The sequence below is a fragment of the Pseudophryne corroboree genome, chromosome 1, assembly GCF_028390025.1.
Source record: "Pseudophryne corroboree isolate aPseCor3 chromosome 1, aPseCor3.hap2, whole genome shotgun sequence".
Classification (NCBI taxonomy): domain Eukaryota; kingdom Metazoa; phylum Chordata; class Amphibia; order Anura; family Myobatrachidae; genus Pseudophryne; species Pseudophryne corroboree.
In genome coordinates, this window is record NC_086444.1 from 1,057,291,476 (window position 1) to 1,057,310,785 (window position 19,310).

Genomic DNA, 19,310 nt, shown 5'->3' on the forward strand with positions numbered 1-19,310 from the left:
TGAAAACTACAGGGGAGAGCCTGGGGAGCTGTCTTCCAGCTGCACTGTGAAGAAAAAATGGCGCCAGTGTGCTGAGGGAGATAGCCCCGCCCCTTTTTCGGCAGACTTTTCTACCGCTTTTTTATGGATTCTGGCAGGGGTAATTTATCACATATATAGCCCTGGGACTATATATTGTGATGATTTGCCAGCCAAGGTGTCTTATATTGCCCTCAGGGCGCCCCCCCCCAGCGCCCTGCACCCATCAGTGACCGGAGTGTGAGGTGTGCATGAGGAGCAATGGCGCACAGCTGCAGTGCTGTGCGCTACCTTGTTGATGACAGAAGTCTTCTGCCGCCGATTTTCCGGAACACTTCTTGCTTCTGGCTCTGTAAGGGGGCCGGCGGCGCGGCTCCGGGAACGAACACCAAGGTCGGGTCCTGCGGTCTATCCCTCTGGAGCTAATGGTGTCCAGTAGCCTAAGAAGCCCAAACTACCACCTGTTAGGTAGGTTCGCTTCTTCTCCCCTTAGTCCCTCGCTGCAGTGAGTCTGTTGCCAGCAGATCTCACTGTAAAATAAAAACCTAAATATACTTTCTTTCTAGGAGCTCAGGAGAGCCCCTAGTGTGCATCCAGCTCAGCCGGGCACAAGATTCTAACTGAGGTCTGGAGGAGGGTCATAGTGGGAGGAGCCAGTGCACACCAGGTAGTCCTAAAGCTTTCTTTAGTTGTGCCCAGTCTCCTGCGGAGCCGCTATTCCCCATGGTCCTTACGGAGTCCCAGCATCCACTTAGGACGTTAGAGAAATCAGAAAGGGTGGTCGACAGGATAAAGCGCCTAGGTCTGACACCTTCCTAGCAGAGGCAATAGCCAGTAAAAACACGACCTTAAGCGTAAGACATTTAAGGTCCACAGACTCAAGAGGTTCAAATGGAGACTCTTGTAGGGCATTTAAGACAACAGATAGATCCTATGTAGCCACAGGAGGGATATAGAGAGGCTAAATCCGTAAAACACCCTAAGTGAAAGTATGAACGTCAGGAATAGATGCAATTCTCCTCTGAAACCATACAGACAAGGCAGATTTATGAACCTTGAGGGAGGCCAGACGAAGGCCAAAATCTAGACCTTGTTGCAGAAAAGCCAAAAGCCTAGAAGTTCTGAACGAATAGGCATCATAATTCTTAGCAGCACACCATTTGAAGTAAGAGTTCCAGACCCTGTAATAAATCCGTGCAGAAGCCGATTTGTGGGCCTTCAACATAGTTTGAATAACTGCCTCAGAGAATCCCTTGGCCCTCAGGAGTGAAGCTTCAACAACCACGCTGTCAAAGCCAGTCTGGCCAGGTCTGGATAGACACAAGGGCCCTGAACGAGGAGATCTGGGCATTGAGGAAGTAGAAGAGGACGCTCTATTGATATACCCTGCAGGTCTGAGAACCAATGCCGTCTGGGCCACGCTGGAGCGACTAGAAGTAGTATTCCTCTTTCTTGCTTGAACTTCCGTAGTTCCCTGGGCATGAGTGACACTGGAGGGAACACGTATGAGAGCCGAAAGTTCCATGGAATTGCCAGTGCGTCCACGAACACTGCTTGAGGATCCCTTGTCCTTGATCCGAAGACCGGAACCTTGTGATTGTGTCGAGAGGCCATCAGGTCTACATCTGGTAGGCCCCACTTGTCCACTAGGAGTTGAAAGACTTCTGGATGAAGACTCCACTCTCCAGCGTGAATGTCCTGACGACTGAGGAAATCCGCTTCCCAGTTGAGGACTCCGGGGATGAACACTGCCGATATTGCTGGCAGATGGTGTTCCGCCCAACGGAGGATTTTTGATACTTCCAACATTGCCATGTGGCTTCGAGTGCTGCCCTGATGATTTATGTACGCCACCATGGTGGCGTTGTCTGACTGTGCTTGAACAGGCCTGTTCTGTACCAGAGGCAGGGCCAGTGTCAACGCATTGAACACAGTCCGCAATTCCAGAATGTTTATGGGGAGGAGAGTGTTGCTCCAACACCGCGTCCCAACCCCGCAGACTTGCATCCGTTGTCAGGGGGACCCAGTTGGCGATCCAGAAGGGACGGCCCCTGCTCAACTGTTGGTCCTGTAGCCACCGGCTCAGTAATAGAAGAACCTCCAGAGTCAAGGAGATCATTTGAGACCTGATCCAATGAGGCAGGCCATCCCACTTTGAAAGGATTAACCTCTACCATGTCGAAAGCCGACTCCATCAGGCCTAGTACTTGCATCGGCGAGTGTATCGACACTCTTGGGTAAGAGAGGAAGTATCTTATTCTGTCCTGAAGCTTCAGGACCTTCTCTGCAGACAGAAACAGCCGCTGACTGTGTCCCCAGCAGTGCCCCCAGGTGCACCATGCTCCGAGCAGGGACCAGCGAGGACTTTTTCCAGTTGATGAGCCACCCGTGGGCTTGTAGGAATTGGACCGTCAGTTCCAGATGACTGAGGAGAACCTCTTGGGAGTAAGCCAGGATCAGCAAGTCGTCCAGATATGGCAGGATCCGGATTCCCTGACGGCGGAGAAGAGCCATCATCACGGCCTTGACATTGCTGAAGATCCGAGGGGCCATGGCCAATCCAAAAGGCAGTGCCTGGAAATGATAATGTAGGTTGACAATAGCAAACCGCAGATATTGCTGATGCGACATGGTAATACGTATGTGCAGGTAAGCATCCTGTATGTCCAGGGATACCATATAGTCTTCGGGTTCCATGGCAAGCACTATAGAGCGCAGAGTTTCCATACGGAATTTGGATACTCTCACAAACTTGTTCAATGATTTGAGGTGGAGTATAGGCCGGAATGACCTATTTGGTTTCGGAACTAGAAACAGGGTCAAATAGTATCCCCTACCTCTCTGAGACACTACCAAGTGTAGAGCTTGCACTTTTAATGGATCTGCAGGGATAACCGTTGTGCAAAACTGGCGAGGGGGACATCTCTTGAAAGAGAGTGCGTACCCGTGAGAGAGAACTTCCCGCACCCAGGCGTCTGAAGTGGTCTTTAACCAGGCCTGGGTGAACTGCAGAAGTCGGCCTCCCACCCTGGGGTCCCCAAGGGGGAGGACCGCCCCGTCATGCGGCAGGCTTGCCTTGTTTGGAAGCTTGGTGACCGGTGGCCCAGGATTGTTTAGATTTAGGCTTAGTGGTTTTGGAAGCACGAGCCTGTCGTGGATACGCCTGACCCTTTGCTTTCCCTGGAGGTCGAAAGGAATGAAAGGTGGTACTCTTAGCCTTCAGAGCAGAAGGATTAGTATTTGCAAGACACGCAGTCTTAGCAGTAGCCAAGTCAGTTACAATCTTGTTTAGATCCTCCCCAAATAGGATGTTTCCCTTAAAAGGGAGCACCTTCAAGGTCTTTTTGGAGTCCAGGTCCACCTTCCAGGACCTCAACCACATAATTCGACGAGCCAGGATAGGCGTACTAGATGCCTTGGCCGCCATTGCACCTGCATCAGAGGCCGCCTCCTGAATATAGTGGGAGACTGTGGTAATATAAGACAGATATTGTCTGGCAGTGTTAGAAAAATCCTGAGGCAGCTCATCCTCAATTGCCTGAACCCATGCTTCAATTCCTTTCGCAGCCCAGGAGGCTGCCATAGTGGGTCTATGTACCGCACTAGAAAGAGAGTAAATAGACTTCAGGCATCCCTCCACACGCTTATCTGTCGGTTCCTTCAGTGAGGTGACAGTGGTGACAGGCAGAGTAGATGACACCACAAGACGGGCAACATGAGAGTCCACCAGCGGTGGAGTTTCCCCCTTGTTACTCAACTCCGCAGGGATAGGATAGCGAGCTAGCAATTTTTAGACAGGGAAAATTTATTCCCTGGCGACGACCAGGATTCCTGACGTATGTCAATTAAGTGGTCAGAATGTGGTAAGACTACTTTAGCAACCTTTTGACGTTTGAACTTATCAGGTTTCTTAGACACAGTAGTAGGCTCAATGTCATTATCTATTTGAAGAATTGGCTTAATAGCATCCACTAGGTCAGGAACATCATCCTGGGTTGTAGATTCCTCATCAGAAGCAACTGTATCAGTGTCTGACGGATCAGTATATTCACCATCCTCATCTGAAGAATTATCTGAAATATTAGTGGATTGTGAGGAAGAAATGGCCTGTTTAGATGACCGCTTGGCCCCAGAGTGGCGTGGGGTAGACTTTTGTCTAACCAAGAATTGATTTAATTGTTGTAATTGGGTAGACAGAATATCCGCCCAAGGCGGATTGACTACAGGGACAATATGTGGCTGCAATGACACTGGAGGTCCCACAAGGGGTACAAGACGTGTCACAAGTGTACTCAGCATACTTGAGAACCCTGCCCAAGGTGGGTCCCGATTGGTCACAGGTGCTGCAGGTTGACTGGGTGTATGGCACTCAGCGCCTGAGCCAACAGCTAAAACTTACCCCTCAGGGTAATCCATGGCGCCAGTACTACAGGATGCAGAAGCGTCCGCAGATTTCCCACCCTGTGTGGCAGACATTATAAGGAATGTAGCCTTAGGGTGTAACAGTATAATATAGCCAGACAAATACAATACCTGCAAAACCCCCCTATGTTATGTGACAGTAAACACAGGACACAAAACAGGATTTAAGCGGTATGAGGTGACTGAAACAGACAGTAAAAGTACTAAAATTGTAAATTGTGTGTGTGTGTGTGTATATATATATATATATATATATATATATATATATATATATATAGGACCCTGACACACCTAGGCCCTCAAGGTATAGAATATAGGGGGTCATTCCGAGTTGTTCGCTCGTTATTTTTTTCTCGCAACGGAGCGATTAGTCGCTAATGCGCATGCGCAATGTCCGCAGTGCGACTGCGCCAAGTAAATTTACGCTACCGTTTCTGGGAAAAACGCGGGAGTGGCTGGAGAAACGGAGGAGTGTCTGGGCGAACGCTAGGTGTGTTTGTGACGTCAAACCAGGAACGACAAGCACTGAACTGATCGCAGATGCCGAGTAAGTGTGGAGCTACTCAGAAACTGCTAAGAAGTGTCTATTCGCAATTTTGCTAATCTTTCGTTCGCAATTTTGATAAGCTAAGATTCACTCCCAGTAGGCGGCGGCTTAGCGTGTGCAAAGCTGCTAAAAGCAGCTTGCGAGCGAACAACTCGGAATGACCCCCATAGTGATAGCAGTATGTGATACAGGAGAATGGAATCCCACACAACAGCTACAGGCACACTCAGTCACATGTACAATGCAGAAGTTATTACATATAAACAATAAAACTGCACTGGACTAGTAAATTTACATATAAAGATGTATGAGTATAGATATAACAATGCACAGTAGATACTGGATGTATATCACAGAATACTTGTACTAAAATATTCAGATAGCAGTACACTTATTCTTAACTATTATGCTGCTTTCAGATCGCAAATGCCGGATCCCACCCGGTAAGAGAAACGTGTCCTTACCGGGTGGGATCCGGCATTTGCGCTCCTTTGCTGGCTTTCCGACCCGGCAATATACCGGGTTGGTTGCCATAGCAGCGGGGGGCGCAGCAGCAGCAGGGGCGGGGGTGGAGGCGGCGCTGGGAGATGAGCTCATCTCCTGCGTCGCCTCTCCCTATGCTGTGAATGGGAGCCGTGTCGCATCGGAACGGCTCCCATTCACACTGCACCTGACCCGGTAATAACCCTTCTTTTTTACCGGGTTGAATTACCGGGTCAGGCGACCTGCTAATTCAGCAAAGGAGCTTTCACATCGCACACTGACCCGCATATTGCCGTGTCGATACCGGGTTATTTGTGCGATGTTAAAGGGGTATTACATTGTCTAAAATGACATGTAGAATACTTAAGTGCCTGTAAATGCACAGAGCTGATGAGACAGGCCGCTTTACAGAGGAGACAGAGCCCTGCAGTCCCGGAGATCAGCCCAGCTAGTAGTGAAGATGGCGCCAAAATCGCTGTCAGGGAGTGAGGGAGAGTGAAATGCAGCTCCAGGGCGGGAACACCAGCAGTAGATGGCGCCCGTAGCTGGGGGAGGGGCTACAGGTCAGTGCCTCATCTCCCCTGCTGGGCTTCACCACCGGGTACTGTGGAGCCTATATCAAACGGATTTTAGTAAATCCGACCTGTGCTCCCTGCCCTGGTGGATATAGCGGTGTCCCTGTGCAGTACAGTGTCCATGCCAGCGGCGTGGTCCATCTCCTGGGACCGCGATTTACCAGCGGGTCCCACCTGGGGCTTACCTCCTCCCTGATGTGCAGCCACGCGATCCTGGAGAGCTTCACCAGTGATGTACCTGATGACCGGTGCGCCTCCACTGCAAGTACCCGGGAACCTGGCCGCGGGAGTATGCAGCGCTGCTGGGGAGGTGATGGAGCCGCAGCACAGAATGTCATAAAGACATAGAAAGTGCTGCGGCCCTTGAAGTCTTGTTAAAAGCTCTTTTCAGGGGTGCCTAGCGCAGCCCCACCTGTTAGTGACCTGCTGTGCAGGCACCAACTTACAAACTGAGCTCCAGTGCCTGGTGGCGGGGTTATAGAGGAGGCAGTGCAATGCATCCTGGGAACAGTCAAAGCTTTAGCCTGTTGGTGCCTCGGATCAAGATCCAACTCTACACCCCGATGTATTCCCTGTGGAATCCCAGTGTACCCCGCTGCAGAGATACAAATAATGATTGCCTACTGAAGATTACTTGCTGTGTACATCTTAAAGAAAAACAAAAAGTGTTCTCCCTTTGAAGGATCTGTATGTCATGAATGTCCCTTATTTATTTAATATGAAACAATTGAATGTATGGGATGAAAAAACCCACTTTACCTTTAGCCAGTTTATTAATCATGCCTTTCCATGTGTATGGGTTTGGAGTACAATACACACACCATGTGCTGTGTTATTTACACTGTAGATGCTACAGGACAGGGGCCCGTGCCTGGAACATATGCTATAAAGATACATATAAATCCTTATTAAACGTAATTTATTCACAAAGCTTACCGAACTTCTTCCCTTCTTTAGTAGCCCCAGTCATCTTGTTTTTTGCCACCTCAAAAAAGTCCCTGATCTCTCGGTCATACAATCGCACAATGTTTTCCGTGTAATTCTGCAATATAAAATACTGGGTTATTTAGTAGATAATAATAAAAAAAGAAAGAAATATCAAATGCTTTAAAGCAGGAATTAATTGCGGCTTGAGGAGTAAATAGTATGCACTATATTGTAGCAACATTTCACATTTTGATTCCTCCATCATTTCATATAAAAGGGATAATTTTTTCAACAAGTTTTATCATACGCAATGAGTTTTATCATACGCAATGAGTTTTACAACTCGTTATAGGCTCCTGCCTATTAGCTCCCTAATGTCACTGTTCAAACACGACAGTCGGGAGCTGATTGGCTGGAACACCATTTATCATACGCAGAGAGTTTTGCGTATGATAAAACTCGTTGATAAATCAACCCCATAATAGGTCCTTCTGTTATCTCTTTTGCAGCATTTTACAAACACATGATGTGACTCCATCCGCCCCTTTTCCCCGTGTCTCTCTTTTCTCCACCTCCTCTTTTCCAGGTTTGGTGTGCGGGATGGACAATCACTATGTTCACAGTGATGATGTTGATCCCTAAGTACAAGCATGTTAACCGGATCGGCATAAAGATGATAGTAAAGCAGCTTACTGACAATTGTAATGCCGGTCCACTTCACAGGATACGGTCATTAGGTCGACCACTATTGGTCGACATGGTCACTAGGTCGACATGAACAAGGTCCACCTGGAAAAAGGTTGACATGAGTTTTTCACATTTTTTCTTCTTCATTTTTTGAACTTTCATACTTTACGATCCAGGTGGACTACGATTGGGTGCACTAATTGGGGTTCCCAGTCACTTTACGAAGAAAATAACATAAAAAAAAGTTTAAAAAAACCTCATGTCGACCTTTTTCCATGTCGACCTCATGACCATGTCAACCTAATGCATGTCGACCAATAGTGGTCGACTTAATGACTGTCGACCTAAGTGTGGTCGACCCCAGTTAACATGCTGTAATAATAAGATTTTACTCACCGGTAAATCTATTTCTCGTAGTCCGTAGTGGATGCTGGGTACTCCGTAAGGACCATGGGGAATAGACGGGCTCCGCAGGAGACTGGGCACTCTAAAGAAAAGATTAGGTACTACATCTGGTGTGCACTGGCTCCTCCCTCTATGCCCCTCCTCCAGACCTCAGTTAGGGAAACTGTGCCCGGAAGAGCTGACATTACTAGGAAAGGATTTGGAATCCAGGGTAAGACTCATACCAGCCACACCAATCACACCGTACAACGTGTGATAATTATACCCAGTTAACAGTATGAACAACAACTGAGCCTCATTAAACTGATGGCTCAGAACAAAAAACCCTATAATTAAGCAATAACTATATACAAGTATTGCAGAATTCCGCACTTGGGACGGGCTCCCAGCATCCACTACGGACTACGAGAAATAGATTTACCGGTGAGTAAAATCTTATTTTCTCTGACGTCCTAGTGGATGCTGGGTACTCCGTAAGGACCATGGGGATTATACCAAAGCTCCCAAACGGGCGGGAGAGTGGGGATGACTCTGCAGCACCGAATGAGCAAACTCAAGGTCCTCCTCAGCAAGGGTATCAAACTTGTAGAATTTTGCAAACGTGTTTGATCCCGACCAGGTAGCAGCTCGGCAAAGTTGTAAAGCCGAGACCCCTCGGGCAGCCGCCCAAGAAGAGCCCACCTTCCTCGTGGAATGGGCTTTGACTGATTTAGGATGCGGCAGTCCAGCCGCAGAATGTGCAAGTTGAATCGTGCAACAGATCCAGCGAGCAATAGTCTGCTTAGAAGCAGGAGCACCCAGCTTGTTGGGTGCATGCAGGATAAACAGCGAGTCAGTTTTTCTGACTCTAGCCGTCCTGGAAACATAGATTTTCAGGGCCCGGACTACGTCCAGCAACTTGGAAGCCTCCAAGTCCCGAGTAGCCGCAGGCACCACAATAGGTTGGTTCAAATGAAACGCTGATACCACCTTAGGGAGAAATTGGAGACGAGTCCTCAATTCTGCCCTGTCCATATGGAAGATCAGATAGGGGCTTTTACATGACAAAGCCGCCAATTCTGACACACGCCTAGCCGAAGCCAAGGCCAAAAGCATGACCACTTTCCACGTGAGATATTTCAACTCCACGGTCTGAAGTGGCTCAAACCAATGTGATTTTAGGAAATCCAACACAACGTTGAGATCCCAAGGTGCCACTGGGGGCACAAAAGGGGGCTGAATATGCAGCACTCCCTTAACAAACGTCTGAACTTCAGGCAGTGAAGCCAGTTCTTTTTGAAAGAAAATAGACAGGGCCAAAATCTGGACTTTAATGGATCCCAATTTTAGGCCCATAGTCACTCCTGACTGTAGGAAGTGCAGAAATCGACCCAGCTGAAATTCTTCTGTTGGGGCCTTCATAGCCTCACACCAAGCAACATATTTTCGCCATATGCGGTGATAATGTTTTGCTGTCACATCCTTCCTAGCTTTTATCAGCGTAGGAATGACTTCAACCGGAATGCCCTTTTCCATCAGGATCCGGCGTTTAACCGCCATGCCGTCAAACGCAGCCGCGGTAAGTCTTGGAACAGACAGGGCCCCTGCTGTAGCAGGTCCTGTCTGAGAGGCAGAGGCCAAGGGTCCTCTGAGATCATTTCTTGTAGTTCCGGGTACCAAGTCCTTCTTGGCCAATCCGGAACGATGAGTATAGTTCTTACTCCTCTCTTTCTTATTATCCTCAGTACCTTTGGTATGAGAGGAAGAGGAGGGAACACATAAACCGACTGGTACACCCACGGTGTCACTAGAGCGTCCACAGCTATCGCCTGAGGGTCCCTTGACCTGGCGCAATATCTTTTTAGCTTTTTGTTGAGGCGGGACGCCATCATGTCCACCTGTGGCCTTTCCCAACGATTTACAATCAGCTGGAAGACTTCTGGATGAAGTCCCCACTCTCCCGGGTGGAGGTCGTGCCTGCTGAGGAAGTCTGCTTCCCAGTTGTCCACTCCCGGAATGAACACCGCTGACAGTGCTATCACGTGATTTTCCGCCCATCGGAGAATCCTTGTGGCTTCTGCCATCGCCATCCTGCTTCTTGTGCCGCCCTGTCGGTTTACATGGGCGACCGCCGTGATGTTGTCTGACTGAATCAGCACCGGCTGGATTTGAAGCAGGGGTCTTGCCTGACTTAGGGCATTGTAAATGGCCCTTAGTTCCAGAATATTTATGTGTAGGGAAGCTTCCTGACTCGACCATTGTCCTTGGAAGTTTCTTCCCTGAGTGACTGCCCCCCAACCTCGGAGGCTTGCATCCGTGGTCACCAGGATCCAGTCCTGTATGCCGAATCTGCGGCCCTCGAGAAGATGAGCACTCTGCAGCCACCACAGCAGAGACACCCTGGCCCTCGGGGACAGGGTGATCAGCCGATGCATCTGAAGATGCGATCCGGACCACTTGTCTAACAGATCCCACTGAAAGATCCGTGCATGGAACCTGCCGAATGGAATTGCCTCGTAAAAAGCTACCATCTTTCCCAGGACTCGCGTGCAGTGATGCACTGACACCTGTTTTGGTTTTAGGAGGTCTCTGACCAGAGATGACAACTCCTTGGCCTTCTCCTCCGGGAGAAACACCTGCTTCTGTTCTGTGTCCAGAATCATACCCAGGAACAGCAGACGCGTCGTAGGAACCAGCTGCTGTTGTAGCACTTCCTGAGATAGTGCTACTCCGACCAACAACTGCTCCCTGGACCTCGCCTTTATAAGGAGATCGTCCAAGTACGGGATAATTATAACTCCCTTCTTTCGAAGGAGTATCATCATTTCGGCCATTACTTTGGTAAATACCCTCGGTGCCGTGGACAGACCAAACGGCAACGTCTGGAATTGGTAATGGCAGTCCTGTACCACAAAACGGAGGTACACCTGGTGAGGTGGGTAAATGGGGACATGTAGGTAAGCATCCTTGATGTCCAGTGATACCATGTAATCCCCCTCTTCCAGGCTTGCAATAACCGCCCTGAGCGATTCCATTTTGAACTTGAACTTCCTTATATAAGTGTTCAAGGATTTCAAATTTAGAATGGGTCTCACCGAACCGTCTGGTTTCGGTACCACAAACATTGTGGAATAGTAACCCCGTCCCTGTTGAAGGAGGGGAACTTTTATTATCACCTGCTGGAGGTACAGCTTGTGAATTGCCGCCAGTACTACCTCCCTGTCCTGGGGAGTAGCTGGCAAGGCTGATTTGAGGTAACGGCGAGGGGGAGACGTCTCGAATTCCAGCTTGTATCCCTGAGATACCACTTGTAGAACCCAGAGATCCACCTGTGAGCGAACCCACTGGTCGCTGAAGTTCCGGAGACGGGCCCCCACCGCACCTGGCTCCACATGTGGAGCCCCAGCGTCATGCGGTGGACTTAGTGGAAGCAGGGGAGGATTTTTGTTCTTGGGAACTGGCTGTATGGTGCAGCTTTTTCCCTCTACCCATGCCTCTGGGCAGAAAGGACGCGCCTCTAACCCGCTTGCCTTTGAGGCCGAAAGGACTGTACTTGATAATACGGTGCTTTCTTAGGCTGTGAGGGAACCTGAGGTAAAAAAGTCGACTTCCCAGCTGTTGCTGTGGATACGAGGTCCGAAAGACCGTCCCAAACAATTCCTCACCCTTATAAGGCAAAATTTCCATGTGCCTTTTAGAATCAGCATCACCCGTCCACTGCCGAGTCCATAATACTCTCCTGGCAGAAATAGACATCGCATTAATTCTAGATGCCAGCCGGCAAATGTCCCTCTGTGCATCTCTCATATATAAGACTACGTCTTTAATATGCTCTATGGTTAGCAATATAGTGTCCCTGTCAAGGGAATCAATGTTATCAGACAGGGAATCAGACCACGCTGCTGCAGCACTGCACATCCATGCTGAAGCAATAGCAGGTCTCAGTATAGTACCTGAGTGTGTATACACAGACTTCAGGATAGCCTCCTGCTTTCTATCTGCAGGCTCCTTTAAGGCGGCCGTATCCTGAGACGGCAGTGCCACCTTTTTTGATAAGCGTGTGAGCGCTTTGTCCACCTTAGGGGATGTCTCCCAGCGTAACCTATCCATTGGCGGGAAAGGGTACGCCATTAGTAACCGCTTAGAAATTACTAGTTTCTTATCTGGGGAACCCCACGCTTCTTCACACAATTCGTTTAACTCATCAGATGGGGGAAAAGTCACTGGCTGCTTTTTCCCCCCAAACATAATACCCTTTTTTTGTGGTAACCGGGTTAATGTCAGAAACGTGCAACACATTTTTCATTGCCGTAATCATACATCGGATGGCCCTAGTGGATTGTATATTTGTCTCATCCTCGTCGACACTGGAGTCAGACTCCGTGTCGACATCTGTGTCAGCCATCTGAGGTAGCGGGCGTTTTTGAGCCCCTGACGGCCTCTGAGATGCCTGGGCAGGCGCGGGCTGAGATGCCGGCTGTCCCAAAGCTGCGTCATCGAACCTTTTATGTAAGGAGTTGACACTGTCGGTTAATACCTTCCACATATCCATCCACTCAGGTGTCGGCCCCGCAGGGGGCGACATCACACTTATCGGCACCTGCTCCGCCTCCACGTAAGCGTCCTCATCAAACATGTCGACACAGCCGTACCGACACACCGCACACACACACAGGGAATGCTCTGACTGAGGACAGGACCCCACAAAGTCCTTTGGGGAGACAGAGAGAGAGTATGCCAGCACACACCACAGCGCTATATAAACAGGGATTTACACTAACAAAAGTGATTTTTCCCTATAGCTGCTTAATATACTCAGTTTGTGCCTAAATTTAGTGCCCCCCCTCTCTTTTTTACCCTTTGAGCCTGGAAACTGCAGGGGAGTGCCTGGGGAGCTGTCTTCCAGCGGAGCTGTGAAGAGAAAATGGCGCCGGTGTGCTGAGGGAGATAGCCCCGCCCCCTTCTCGGCGGACTTCTCCCGCTTTTTTATATACTTTTATGGCGGGGGATTATGCACATATACAGTTTATACAGTTTATTAGACTGTATTATGTGCTTTTTGCCATGTAAGGTACTCTAATTGCTGCCCGGGGCGCCCCCCCCCCCAGCGCCCTGCACCCATCAGTGACCGGAGTGTGTGGTGTGCATAGGGAGCAATGGCGCACAGCTGCAGTGCTGTGCACTACCTTAATGAAGACCGAAATCTTCAGCCGCCGATTTCCTCCGGTTTCTTCCGTCTTCTGGCTCTGCAAGGGGGACGGCGGCGCGGCTCCGGGAACGGACGATCGAGGTCGGGCCCTGTGTTCGATCCCTCTGGAGCTAATGGTGTCCAGTAGCCTAGAAGCACAAGCTAGCTGCAAGCAGGTAGGTTTGCTTCTCTCCCCTAAGTCCCACGTAGCAGTGAGTCTGTTGCCAGCAGATCTCACTGAAAATAAAAAACCTAACAAATACTTTTCTTTCTAGGAAGCTCAGGAGAGCCCCTAGTGTGCAACCAGCTCTGGCCGGGCACAGATTCTAACTGAGGTCTGGAGGAGGGGCATAGAGGGAGGAGCCAGTGCACACCAGATGTAGTACCTAATCTTTTCTTTAGAGTGCCCAGTCTCCTGCGGAGCCCGTCTATTCCCCATGGTCCTTACGGAGTACCCAGCATCCACTAGGACGTCAGAGAAAACATGTTTACCTTGTCAGTATTCTTGGATAACATGTCGGCCCTATGGCTACACCCCTCTCTCTCTTCCCAGTTCCACACTATAACATGTCGGCCCTATGGCTACACCCCTCTCTCTCTTCCCAGTTCCACACTATAACATGTTGGCCCTATGGCTACACCCTCTCTCTCTTCCCAGTTCCACACTATAACATGTCGTCTCTATGGCTACACCCCTCTCTCTCTTCCCAGTTCCACACTATAACATGTCGGCTCTATGGCTACACCCTCTCTCTCTTCCCAGTTCCACACTATAACATGTCGGCCCTATGGCTACACCCCTCTCTCTCTTCCCAGTTCCACACTATAACATGTCGGCCCTATGGCTACACCCTTTCTCTCTTCCCAGTTCCACACTATAACATGTCGGCCCTATGGCTACACCCTTTCTCTCTTCCCAGTTCCACACTATAACAGCTTCAAAATTCTTAGACTTTAAAACAATCAGATTACAGTACATAGACTTTGTGTTGTATAAATAGAACACTACTTGTCATTAGTTTCTCTAGTCACACATATAGTAGGTTGACAGACATAAACCTATCGTTTATACAGGGTAAGGCAAAAAACCTCCCAGAATTTAAAGGTTAACACAAAAGGCCTGGTAAATGTTAGTGCAGTACATAGTCTAAAAGTGCGTGGAATACAGTTTATTTTTAATTGGTTTTGGATATGATAACACCAAGATGGTGGCCTTCATTTGTGATACACTTTTGTAGTTGTTGTTATTCTGGCTACGTTAATAAGCAGAATTTTTGTTACTGGGTAGAAAACAATCCTCACCAGCTTCATGCGAGGCCCCTACACAGCCAACGGGGCCATCTGACAGCTGAGGTCTACACACATCGGCCAAGAACCATTAATGAGCGGAAGGCTGCTATATGCCAAGAAGTAACAATATTCAAAACCAACTGTAAATAAACTCTATTCCATGCACTTGTATATCATGTACTAAAATTCTGAATAGCATTTACCATGTCTTCTTTGTCAAGGGAAAGGAAGGGAAATAGCATTATTGATTGGGTAATGTGAAAGCCTGCATGCATAAACATGCTTCACTCAGTTGATTGCACTTCCTGATTGGTAAATGTGTTGTGAGAGACTGAGGACTTGACAGAGCGTGGTCACAAATACCAACAATTAAAGAGAAAGGAGATTTATTTATTACCAGTTATTTATATAGCACATACATATTCCACAGCGCTTCACAATGAATGTTTGGCCATTCACATCAGTCCTTTCCCCAATGGAGCTTAAAGTCTATGGGGGGGGGAGGGTATTCAATTTAGTGCTGTTTTTTCGACTTGTTGAAAAAAATGGCACTAATTCGACACAGGGTATTCAATTGCGGGCATTTTCGCCTGTTTTTTTTTTAGCCATTTTCACCCATGCAGTTTCACTTTTTTCCCCGTCAAATCTGCATGGGAGAAAATTGCGCTAATAACGGGCAAATTCGCCAAAACACGTGTATCGGTGGCGAATTCGCCGATACACGTGGTTTTCGCCAGTGCCGGCACGGGAAATGAATAGGTCGAATGCAAATACAACCTAAAAATGGGGAAAAAAAGCACTAACTGAATACCCCCCTATATTCAATACCACATGGACACGGACACACACACACACACACACACACACACGGCATAATTGTTTTGTTAACAACCTACCAGTATATTTTTGGAGCAAGGGAGGAAACCCATACAAGCACAAGGGGAACATACAAACTCCACTTAGTTAAGCCATGACGGGTATCAAACCAGACCTCAGTGGATTGCTGCAAAATCCCATCATGCATTAGTGGTTACCACAACATCAACCAAAGAAGGTTAGGAGCTAATAATCATATATACAGTATATGGTAGTACTGTATACCTATATACATACACACAATCTCCTGCACTAAACTACTATTACTAGTATATTGGAGCCAGCATTTGCCAGTTCAGAAGCCCTCCTCTCATCCCCCCTCCCTACACTTACCCTGGCAGCACTTATCCGTTAGCAGGGGGAAGTTGTCAGAGAGAAACAAATCTGTCCCGAGTCAAGCGGAGTATACGCTAGATGACAGTGCAAACGGCCAATATATCGTGAGCCTTTTGACGGGTGTGTACCCCCAATATGTCTGAACAACGTCGCTCACAGACATATCGCGTCGGCTGTGCAGCACAGTAGATGGCAGCTATATCGTCGCATCTGGCTGTGTGTACGGGCGGTACGCAGACTGCCCGTACACTTGCTGCAGGGGGCTGATGTGACAGCTGAGCAGGACAGCTGTGTGATTGGCAAGTGTGTATACTTACCTGGATCGTCCGCTCGGTCTGCGCAACGGTGGGTCTGCCAACATGTCGGTCAGGTGTGCACCCAGCCTCAGACACGCTCCTACTGTGCATGTCTGATTCAGGAAAGAATTTGTAGAATTATTATATATATATATATATATATATATATATATATATATATATATTTTTTTTTTATTTTTTTTTATATAGATTATATTTTAATTAAACGTATTCATTTTGACAGTATTCATTCCCTGTCCCACACTCCATATGCTCTCTCCAATCATATGAGGACTTTCTATTTTTTTATCAACATCCCAATAGTATACATTAACAAATATACTACAGGTTGAGTATCCCTTATCCAAAATGCTTGGGACCAGAGGTATTTTGGATATGGGATTTTTCCGTATTTTGGAATAATTGCATACCATAATCAGATATCATGGTGATGGGATCTAAATCTAAGCACAGAATGCATTTATGTCACATATACACCTTATACACACAGCCTGAAGGTAATTTTAGCCAATATTTTTTATAACTTTGTGCATTAAACAAAGTGTGTCTACATTCACACAATTCATTTATGTTTCATATACACCTTATATACACAGTCTGAAGGTCATTTAATACAATATTATTAATAACTTTGTGTATTAAACAAAGTTTGTGTACATTGAGCCATCAGAAAACAAAAGTTTCACTATCTCACTCTCACTCAAAAAAGTCCGTATTTCGGAATATTCCGTATTTCGGATATTTGGATATGGGATACTCAACCTGTACAGCCAATGTTTTGATCACTTCGAGGGTACCAAGAAGCATACAGGAGCAGACATGGCAACATGCCTCCCGGAAATAACACATGCATATTGAAAGCTATGGTAATGCAGATCGTTCCCCATCTAATACGTGCAGTTGTGGACACATGAGCAGGCAGACATGCACAGGGACATGGGAAGAACAAAACATCACACACCTTCGCAAGTCCTTCATATCTTGCACGTTCTGTGTTTTTGAGCCACTCCATCAACTTTGTGTATCGTAGAAGGTCACGGTGAAAAGGGTGGTGGTTTGGTAATGTCATTTCTGCAGAGAGGGATGAAGTCTGGTCGTGGCCCTTTGTAAACACCACAAAACAAAGAAAAACAATTACCTTTCTGAAACCAGCATCGCAGTTAATATATAAAATAGACAATCCTAGTAGTGCGCACAAGGAGAAAAAAACAAAAAACACAGCTAGGAAGGTTCAATATTCTACTTAAAGGTCTCCTCACACCTTCACCAAATATGTGCCAGAATAGGTTGAACAGAACGTATCCAACACTACTGCATATGTAGGTTGTTCATGAATATGCCACTTCGGACACAGCAGATATCATATCTCACAGTATACTTCTATTAGGCTCATTCAGATACACCCAAATTAGAAGGGAAAGGCAAATATAGTGAAGTACTGTTTGATAATGTAAAAATTTTATATGACAAAAACAAAGAACATATAAACTCCACACACATCACAGGTATTTCCAAGTGGCCAAATTTTGACAATTACCGGATTGGTATGAACTGATTTTAAGCAGTTCAGAGTGCACTTTAAACAGTGTAAGTCCTGGGTTCTCCCACTGGGGCAGGCTCAGATGTTAACCACCGGGTTTCGTCTCAATAATGCCACCTGGTATTCTTATCAAGGTCCAACACATTTCCACCCCAACTGGTGTCTTTCTCAAGGTCCAAAATAGTGTATCACACTATTTTGGACCTTGAGAAAGACCCCAGTTGGAGCAGAAACACGTTGGTCTTTGACAGCAAGTGTTGTAGGTGCCTCCCATTAACCCAGATTTATCTTCCTGTCCTCTCAAACAGTCAACTGTGACAACTCTGGAAGGACCATTATTTCATCAGGGTCTAACAAAATTGGGTTTAGTGACATTAAACCATGATTCTTAACCATAAGGACCCAATTATTGTCATCATGCTGCTAGCACAAAAACCCTCTTCTCTCCTAGTCTATCACAGGGGTTGGAATTACTTATTAGCTTTGTATGAGGAATGGCCTTTTCTACATTAAGGGGGTTAGTTAGTGAAATAGGAGGCATCTCCTGATTTCGAGCAAACGGCACATGTCTGAATATGCACTGGGTGATATGTCCAAGTCACAAGTAGACGCATGCGTGACGCATCTTGTGCAAACGGAGACTAACGTGAAGCACATCAGGTACTTCTGTGCGGCTGTTTCCTATTGGAGTGTTGTTGTGTTTATCTAAATCTCTGTGCTATTATAAGACATGCGTACAGGTAAGCAACAGCTGTTTGTGACAAACCTCTTGCACCTAGCATTGTCCATAGTGTTCTATCTGAAACATGTAAAAGAGCATGCGTTGCCGTTCCTCTGCTGATCTACCATTGGATCAGGCCAGGAATCCAGCAGGTTTAGCCTGTGGTGGTGGTATCGATCTCGAACTGGGTTGCTGGTACCCTCCAAATGGATGTTCAGTTAGTTTTGGGCAGAATGTCATGGAGCGTTGGCAGACTAGATCTGTACAGTAGCCCCCTGCATACATATATCACATTTTAGTGGATGATACTGCCTCAGCAAATGTCACCTTTGGAATGTCATTCAGTCAGATTTTCACTTCTGGCATTCACCCCCTCACTTATAATGTCCCCCATTCCCTCCCCACAGCATGTATACACTGTATATAACTGCTTAGCAAACACAGGATCACATCTCATAAATTAGTTAGCATTCACTACAATAAGTGGATTTACGTTTACATCTGTAAAATGGGATTAAATATGTAATACCTGTCATATGCATTATGTTTTTAACATGAATTATGCATCACTGTAGACCGGTGAAGATAAAGTAAGTATTAATCACATGTAGATGCGCCTAACTAGCCATTTTATGTAAGGAGGTGCAATAAATATTGCTCAATAATTCAATTAGATTTTAGAGACCGCACACAAGTAAAAAGCCCACACACAGCAATTAGAGGGAAAGATAATAACATGCCACAGACTTTGCCATATGTACCCAAACAACACATAAAAGGCTTCCTTGTTATTTATTGGTGAAGGCTACCAGATGGGATTAAGAATTCCAGGGTACGGCAGCTCTATGATCTACGACTTGTTCAGGACTCTTTTATATATATTGGAACTTTCCCTGTTTCCTTTATGTTGTGCCTAAGAACTGGTAACTGACCAGCTAACCATCATGGGGAGTCATTAGCAAATGTAACGTTCTCCTTATCTGCTTTCCTGGCAGCACA

At 47.0% G+C, this 19,310-nt stretch overlaps 1 protein-coding gene across 8 annotated transcripts in view; it reads right to left on the minus strand.

Annotated features, from left to right (window-relative positions):
* EXOC1 (exocyst complex component 1) overlaps positions 1-19,310 on the minus strand; it is a 143,000-nt gene that overhangs the window by 72,861 nt on the left and 50,829 nt on the right. For all 8 annotated transcript variants that reach the window (XM_063920898.1, XM_063920902.1, XM_063920900.1 and 5 more), the window contains 2 exons: positions 17,012-17,152; positions 6,982-7,087 (listed from right to left, as the gene is read on the minus strand). In XM_063920898.1, the coding sequence (XP_063776968.1) occupies positions 6,982-7,087; positions 17,012-17,152 (247 nt within the window). The remainder of the gene's footprint in view (positions 1-6,981; positions 7,088-17,011; positions 17,153-19,310) is intronic.